At 35.1% G+C, this 9,002-nt stretch overlaps 1 protein-coding gene across 1 annotated transcript; it reads left to right on the forward strand.

The window, feature by feature from the left end:
* Positions 1–6,461: 6,461 nt before the first annotated feature.
* On the forward strand, positions 6,462–8,318 carry LOC141483937 (uncharacterized). Its single transcript, XM_074179034.1, has 3 exons — positions 6,462–7,315; positions 7,375–7,596; positions 7,654–8,318. Exons 1-3 carry the CDS (start codon positions 7,145–7,147, stop codon positions 7,879–7,881), a joined length of 621 nt encoding a protein of 206 aa, XP_074035135.1. The 5' UTR covers positions 6,462–7,144; the 3' UTR covers positions 7,882–8,318.
* The last annotated feature ends 684 nt before the right edge of the window (positions 8,319–9,002 follow it).

A 9,002-nucleotide genomic window follows, 5' to 3' on the forward strand; every position in this document is an offset into this window, starting at 1 on the left:
TGTTGAGGTGATTAATCAGGGTATCCAGAACTATGTTCTAAAGAAGGGGTGATAAGACCCCTCCCTTCGGACATCCCCTCATGACCACAATGACTTCTACATTGATACTTATTGCTCTACTAGGGAGCATCTTGAATATCTATTCTCCTACTACCAGGGTACATTCCTGGAGTGTAGTTGCTGGGTAATTGTTGGGTAATCTGCTCTTGTTACGTCATTGCTCGGAGTGCCTGGAGTGTAGTTGCTGGGTAATTGTTGGGTAATCTGATCTTGTTACGTCATTGCCCGATAAAAATGCTCTGCCAGAAGATAAAAAAAACAAAGATAAAGAAGAAAGAAAAAATGGAAAATCCAAGCTTCTTGAAATGAAAATACTTACCACAGTCAAACAAGCTGTATAACGGAAAATTATTATCTATATATGAAAATTTGAATGAATCATCAAACTGTTACGTCAATTCCGGAAAGTCTGTTTTGGAAATGCTATTTCGAGTTGTTGATCCCTGTATGTTTTGTGATGGACTCTACTCAACAGATCAACATGGAAAACTCTGGATACAGTGGGTGCATAATGACTGTGCTGGGGCTGAAAGAGACGTCTACGTTTGTAATTTTTGTAGAACATAAATTATTTTCCGTTTTTTTCCTATTTATAGGGTCTATACGCTATTGAGGCTTTGAAAACACTTTATCAGTAATACGACTTATTTGTATTTTTATTATTATTCTAATTTCTACGTACAGTGTCATCCCCAAAGTATGCACCATATGGAAAACTTGTTTCTCAAGGGTTTTTTGACAAAATATTAATCTTGATAAAAGTTTGTGCATCCTGTAAAACTGAAACTGAACATGCACCGACATAATACAGTAAAACACACGTAATATACGAGGAGCCTTCAAATATTTGATTTTGAGACAAGAGTACTCTTATTTTGAAAAATTCCGGGAAATGTTATCCAAAAAAGTTGTTCAGCATTGAAAAATACATTTAGATTTGAAGTCATGGCCATCCAAGCGAAGTTTCATTTTTTTACCTTATTTTATTAATGGGGACTACGAAAAACAAATTTGGCAAAACGATAAATAGACAGCATCCTGTATACAACTGTTTATTTAAAATCCTGTAATATTACGAATAACACAACTATGATGTTAACCACGGTCAATTTTTTTAAAGAGTAAAATAATTTTGAAAATATTTGGTGCAAAGTTATTTTTATTCTTTGTTAACATCAAGAAATACTCAAAATTGTATTGTATTGTAACAAGAACTTAATATTCAATAATATCAAATCAAAAAACATCAAAATAATATAGGTATTTCGGAACAAACTCAATGATTTTCTGGAGATTTTCTTGTCCAAAATAATTCTCCAAAATAATCTCCAGAAAATCAATGAGTTTGTTCCAAAATTCCTATTTTATTTTGATGTTTTGTGATTTGTTATTATTGAATATTAAGTTCTTGTTACAATACAGTATAATTTTGAGTAATTTTTGATGTAAACAAAAAATAAAAATAACTTTGCACAAAAATTTTGAAAATTATTTTACTTCTCAAAAAAATTGACCGTGATTAACACCATAGTTGTGTGATTTGTAATATTGCAGGCTTTTAAAATGAACCATCGTATACAGGATGCTGTCTATTTTTTTTTCGTAGTCCCCATTTTAAAAAAATGGACAAAAAAATAAAACTCCACTTAGATGGTCATGACTTCAAATTTAGATGTATTTTTCAATGCTGAACAACTGTTCTGAACAACATTCCCCGAGATTTTTTAAAATAAGAGTACTTTACTCCCGTATTAAAATCAAATATTTGAAGGCTCTTCGTATATTACATGTGTTTTACTGTATTTCGTTGGTGCATGTTTAGTTTTAGCGGATGCACAAACTTTCACCCAGAATAACTTTTTGTCAAAAAACGCTTGATAAATAAGTTTCTCATATGGTGCATACTTTGGGGATGACAGTGTATTTAATCAACTTCATATTTTTTAAACATAAACACTAAATATTATAGTTGAAGTTTAATGTAAATAAGTTAGATAAAACATTAAACAAAATTAGTTATAATAAAAATATAAGTAGGAGCTCATAATACCACTTATACCTCCAACACTTTGTTGTGTCAGAGTTTACAAAACCATTGAACACGTTTGAAGAATGCTTTTTTAGAGCGAAACACGTGCCGCGGTTTTTTAAACTGTCTAGTGAAAATTTCACAATGAAGTGTTACTTGAATATCTCGATAACAATTATATACTTTCTTCCCCGTCTGTACGAAAAATATGAAAACTGCAGACACGTGTTTCTGCTCGTAGTAAAGCATAAACCAAGTCCAAGGTTATGCAACACTTGGTTGCAGAAACAACCTTACACTTGGCTATACCGTACAGATAACAGCTGATGCGCCAGAAACACGTGTCAACACGTGTCTATTATTTGCATATTTTCCGAGTGCTTCATCCATGAATTTTCCTTGGTTTTACTTCCAGAAAATAAACTCTAAGATTTTTTGTTTCTAGTAAAACAAGTTTCGTTCATAAATATTGTAATTTAACTCAAAATTTGACTGTGCTTTACCAATAGTTGTATACTGAAATAATTACAATCCTAAAAGTAGCGAAGTGAGAATAACTTTTATGCCACCACTGTATCATTTGAATCGTCTTGATTCAAAGTAAATTTAATTGTTTTCATTATATATGCCAAATATGTTTTTTATCGACCTTTTTTGGGTATTTTCACCTTCCACAATCTGAAAAATATGAAAATTATAATGGAGAACTCAATACAAGTGCAGAAAGGGCAAACTTTTTAGTTTTCTTCGATAAATTACTATGTAAAATTAAAGTATTTTTCACAGAGAAAAATGTCCTATTTATCAGTAACTTGTCGTATTTAACAATTTTGTCTATCAAAAAATTTCTAAGAAAGAATACAATACTTATCTGAAAGTTTCGGAGGCCAAAACCTGTCCCATTCTTCAGAAATGGACAAAAAATCCGAAGATATTTGCAGTCATTTCTTTGCTGATTATTTATTTCTCAACTTCTTCGACAGATGTCAAAAGAGTTTCGAAATGTGAAATATGTCAATGTTGGCGGTTGACAGTCCTTGTTCATCTTCAACTGCCTGAACCACTGTGCATGCTGTTTTTGGCGAGTGCATTGGCTTGCGATGTGGGGGTTGAGCAAAACGGCTATCGCACGCCTGCTTCCACGTTGCCCCGCTGGATACGGGAGTGACAGAATCACATGTGGTTCTGTTATTCCCTAACTGAATGGCATCCCAATGATGGCTTAATCGTAAGGTGTGTGTATCCGTGCTGAGGGGATGAATGACACTGAGCCTATCAGTTGTCTCTACGGACCTTCGAGATACCGGGCGCCCTCTCGTCGTAGCATCGGCTTGTCACGGTAATGCGAGGCTCTGCCGTGAATGACCTTCTTTCCCTAGCTACTTGTGGGACTTTTATGGACAGAGTAAACTTAAAAATTCTTTCTAACGCTGAGACTACAGAGGAGATGGAAGTCGAGCTTACGACCCCAACTGACCTCCCTGTAAATTTAGATCAGGAACGAGAGCTTCTCAACTCTTCAACTCCTGATCCAATAACTGAACCTAAAAAAATGTTTGGTGGTGCAGCCAGGAAACGACTGAGTCGTCCTCTCAATCGGGGTACCTTATGAAACCGCCTTGCACCAAAGTTTTGAGCCGCGTACGCAGAATCTGTTTCAGGTGGAGGAACAAACCCGCCATGAGCAGGTTAGCAAACGTTTGCGCTCAAGTGATGATTCACCAAAACCAGAGGTGGAAAAGCCCTGTACGGTTGAATCTAAGGCATCGTCAGGTGTAGCTGATGTGCAAAAACCCTTAGAGCCGTTACACATGGGACTGATGGTCAGTCCTGATGATAAGTCGTGATGGTACGCAACGCAAAACGGATGCTTTTCACATGTTGCGTATGAAACAGTTTGAAATATGTATCTGAAGTGCGCGGAACGACGCGCTGTTGCCGCTTTGTGCATTAAACGATTATTAGAGCGAATAACAAAAAGGAAAAACAGAACAATGTGGGTGCATCCAATTTGTGAAAAAAGACTTCTCCAAGGTGCATTTATGACGCTCTATTCAAATTTAAGAAACGACGAACACAAGTTTTTTAATTATTTCCGAATGTCAAGCAGAACGTTTGATGAATTGCACAATAAATTAGAAAATTCCTTGACGTTTTCTAACCAGATAAAAATTTCAATTTCTTCTGTGGAGAGGCTTTGCGTGGCTTTGAGGTAAGTAAAAGTTTTTAAATTGTTACAAACTCCAAATTAAATTTTTATTTATACAGCATATAATATTAACACAAAAAAGTAATTGTAAACTTTACTACATGTTGTATTCGTCTATGTTAGTCTGTGTTAGTTGCAATAAAGATGGTCGAACATAGTCTTCATTGGACGATGCTCTTCCTCGTCTGTATTGGTACAGTCAAAATTCGTTTCAGTAGAATTTAACTCCATGACTTGATCCAAAAATTTCAAATTGTCATAGAAAATATATGTTTTATATTTTTTTGCGCCTGTCCAGACTTAGTATTTTTCACTTTATTGCGGTCTCTTCTGTATGCATCTCGGGCTGTTCTCCATCTCTTTTGCACGACTTGTACTGAAAATGAAAACATTTATTTACTTGGTCATTCAGCGGCCACAGCCGCAAATGCCTTATTTTTCATGTCACGATCTTTGTAATGTTCATTTGAGCTGTCCCAAATACATCTTTTTTCTTCAATAAGACTGATAAGAATTTCTGTGTCTATCCGTAACTCGTTTTTTCGCCATCGTGCTTTTAAAAATAAGTACAACAGTGTATTCAACTGCGATTTTGTACGCAACTGACCATCAGGATACGTGTGTTTAATCTCATATGAACAATAGCTCGTCCTGATGCGTACCATACGCTGTGCGCACGGGCTCGACGTAGGCTCCGGCGGACGAAACTACGAACTGACAGTACGCTGTACATGTGAAATGTCGTATTTAATATAATGACCCTCGCGAATGAACAGGACTGACCATCAGTCCCATGTGTAACGGCTCTTATACGGGAAGGTTGTCGCGGGTATTGAGGTGGGAATCTTGCACCTTCACTATCCGACTACCTCATTAACGATGAAACAGCAGATATACTTTATGCCTGCCCCGCTGGGGACCGAATCGAGTTTTTAGAGTTCGGTAGAGTTCGTACTCTTACCATCTGACCTGAAAGACCACTCACCATTCAAACTAATCGGCCTCGTTAAAAAGCTGGGTTTATTTGGTCGAGTGTGAATAGGTGTGAGCCACAATAAACCCTTGCGGGTTGCGGTGGAAGGTCGAATAGACCCACTCACTATGTCAATGTTGTTGATTGATTACTGAAATATTCGATGTAATACAAGGTGCTCTCCGATATCAGTCTGTTGCCATTTCGCCACTATTATCTGTGAAAAATACTTTGATTTTACGCAGTAACTTATCAGGGTAAACTGAAAAGTTTGGTTTTTTTGCACTTGTATGAAGTTCTTCATTAAAATTTTCATATTTTTCAGATTGTGGAAGGTGAAAATACCCAAAATCCACAAAAAAATGACTTTCGTCCAAGATGCCGATATCAATAGATGGATTTTATCAGTATTATTTTTTTTCATAACAAAGATCAAATGAATATACAATTTTGGAGCAACGTATTAATGAATGTCGCAAAAAATAATTTACCTTTTTAATGAAAAATAATGTCTGGTCGAAAACAAAATACAAAGTGTTTAGCATCAAGAAACGTGGCTAACTTTGAATGGCTATTTTCATTTAGAATCGTTTTCATGCCGTAGTTTGTTCCAGATTTTTCACTATCCTTCTTTTATCCTTCATTATATTCTATTTTGCATTTGAAATTATTTTTTCGATTGGTATATATTGAAATTCCTTCGTGGGTTCTAAACTTCACGCTGCTGGGAATCTGAAAATCAAAAATACCCTTCAAATATTAATTAATATTCTTCAGATACGTTGCAAGTATTCTTGCATCAAATCGAAAAAAATTACTGCAATATCGAAAAACTCCCCGCTCCAAAAAATTTCAAGCTGAACAACATTAATAAATTTTAAAGGAGATAATTTCTTTATATCGATACCCTTCTAAAACACCCCCGACGGTAATCAGTCAACCTTAATGATGGGAGAAAAGGAATTTTCAGTCATCCTGTTGGTGTGTGCAAGTTCGCACCTGAAACTTGTGCCGACAAAGACAAAAATGTAAAGCGACGACGTGTGAGTTCTCTCACCAAAATCGGATCTTCGCATATCGAAAAGTACTTCCTGAATCTTACGAGCTCGTAGAAATGACACATGATGGGTAGGAATAACTGTAGACCCATAAAGGAAAATCGATTCAAAGTTTTTTCGTCTTTTCAGAAATTATCGTTGTTATATTTATTCTTGAAATTTTGGATTTTTTATAATTCTAAGGTCATTTTGTATACAGGGAGTTTCTTTGAGAAGTGCTCTAACGTTATGGATAAATATTCAATTCAATTCAAAATATAGTTTATTGTCCGAAGAATAAATTCTTATTGACAAAGCCGTGTGCGAAATATGAATAACATATAAATGAAATCACAAAATTAAAATCACTAAAAGTAAGTGACAACATGAACTGAAAAGAGACATGCAAATAAAAATAACCTAATACAAACGTTCAGGATATAAGAACATGATCAATAAAATGAATTAAATTGAATCAAAATAATAATAGTTATTTATGTATCAAGGGAATTAGGAGGGCCTTAATTATCGATGGCAAAGTTTGCGTCCCGAGGGCCTCTGGCCCGAGGGACAGCAATTGCCTGAGGTTATTAAGGCTCATTAATTCCCGTGGTACATAGATAATTTTATTTCTGACCGATTTCAATAAAATTTTGTTCATTTTTGAAACGGAAAAATGTACCAATTCATTACCTTCCCGGTATATTTGAATCAGGTACCGTTGATTATAGTAGAGTTTTCTTGTTGCTAGGTTGTTGCTATGTTACTTGTTTATAAACAGAACTTTGTTATCAAGCTGTGTTTGCGGTGAAAACGTGTTTTCTACCCCAAATATAATGGAGGATATTTTGAAAAAAGCTGAACAAGCAAGAGAATCATTAATTTCATCGAAAAGTGAAGCCGTATACCAAAAAGAATACAAGATATATCTGGACTGGCTGACACGGAAAAATGTTATGCCAAAAGATGTCACTGAAACTGTATTTCTGGCATATTTTCAAGAACTGGTATGGAATTTTCTATGTTTTTCGGTAGATTTGGTAGTAATTGTGTTTATTCGTTTCAGTCAGAAACGTATAGTCCGAATTCTTTATGGACTAAATGGTCAATGCTAAAATCGATGGTGACTATACATGAGAAACGAGATATCACCAAGTTCAATGAACTACAGGCTTTTTTGAAACGGAAGAGTAAGAGTTATAAGCCGAAAAAGTCTGCTGTTTTATCTCCTAAAGATGTTATCAGATTCCTAAAGAACGCTCCTAATGATATTCATTTATTGCATAAGGTAATTTTTTTCTTATTTTCCTTTTTGTGTGTATTTATTTCCTTTTTTTTGTTATAGGTTGTTTTGAATATGGGTTATTTTGGAGGATGCAGAAGTCAGGAACTTTTGAATATGAAGATATCGGATATAGAGGACCGGGATTCCGTTATGGTAGTGAACGTACCGGAAAGTAAAACTGGTGTATCGAAGAAATTTACAGTTGTGGATGAAAAAGAGTTCTCCGCTTTGCCTTTATTAAGACTTTATATGTCTTTGCGTCCTAAAGGTATTGAACGATTTTTTTGAGCTTCCGACAAAATAAATGTACATCTCAGCCAATTGGAAAAAACATGTTTGGGAAAATCCCCAGCAAAATCGCAATGTATTTAGGATTGCCAAACTCATCTTCCTATACGGGACATTGCCTTCGTCGCACTTCTGCTACTGCTCTAGCCAATGCAGGAGCAACTATGACTAACTTAAAAAGACACGGAGGTTGGAAAAGTTCCACGGTGGCGGAGGGGTATTTGGAGGATAACATCGAATTGAGAAATAAAACGGCGCGTATGTTGTCTACTTTGTCATCAGAAGAGGCAGGTACCTCGACTGTAGTGAACAGAAGCTCCAGCCATACAAAAAAAGAAATTGTTTCCAGTGGCGGAAGTAATTTTCAGGGAACATTTCAAAATTGTACATTTATTATTTGTAATGACGTGAATAAATAAAATATGGTTCAGTTTTCATTTCTATTTATTTTTACTTGTGAAAGGTAGAGGGAATTATAAAATCTATAATGTCCCAAGGGAGTTATGACCCTCTTTATTGATAGCGTAACTATGACGATATAAGCTTATAATATCCCGGTCAGAAATAAAATACTTTTTGGGAAAGAAAGTTTTTGGCTTTCTACTACTTCATCTTGATACAAAAAAAGGGAATGAGGGAATCTTCCAAAGAAAGGAAGGAAGTAATCAATTTGAAAATAATAATCCATGTATAGAGTTACTTATTTTCAAATTGATTACTTCCTTCCTTTCTTTGGAAGATTCCCTCATCCCTTTTTTTGTATCAAGATGGAGTAGTAGAAAGCCAAAAACTTTCTTTTCCAAAAATTAACCACTCCTAAAATATAACCCCTACAATTCAAATAAAATACTGCAAATATTACAGTTAGTCAGACTCAATTAAAATTATCATCGTAGAAGTTATAATAAGGTCTAACAGAAAGCACGTCTTTCAACTCTTTCTTAAGAGCGCTAAGGTTATTTATGGTTCTTATAGTTCGAGGAAGGCGATTGAACATTTTGAGACCGTTTTAATAATGGAATCTTTAACTAGGGTCGAAGAAGGCAGTGGTAATTTAAAGCTGAATTTTCGCCTGGTTTGATACATTGGCTCGTTCAAGTTATTGAACAAGTTAGAGGTAA

The sequence above is a fragment of the Leptinotarsa decemlineata genome, unplaced genomic scaffold (assembly GCF_025532065.1).
Source record: "Leptinotarsa decemlineata unplaced genomic scaffold, Ldec_3_MD MMD2_tig00004307_RagTag_RagTag, whole genome shotgun sequence".
NCBI lineage: Eukaryota > Metazoa > Arthropoda > Insecta > Coleoptera > Chrysomelidae > Leptinotarsa > Leptinotarsa decemlineata.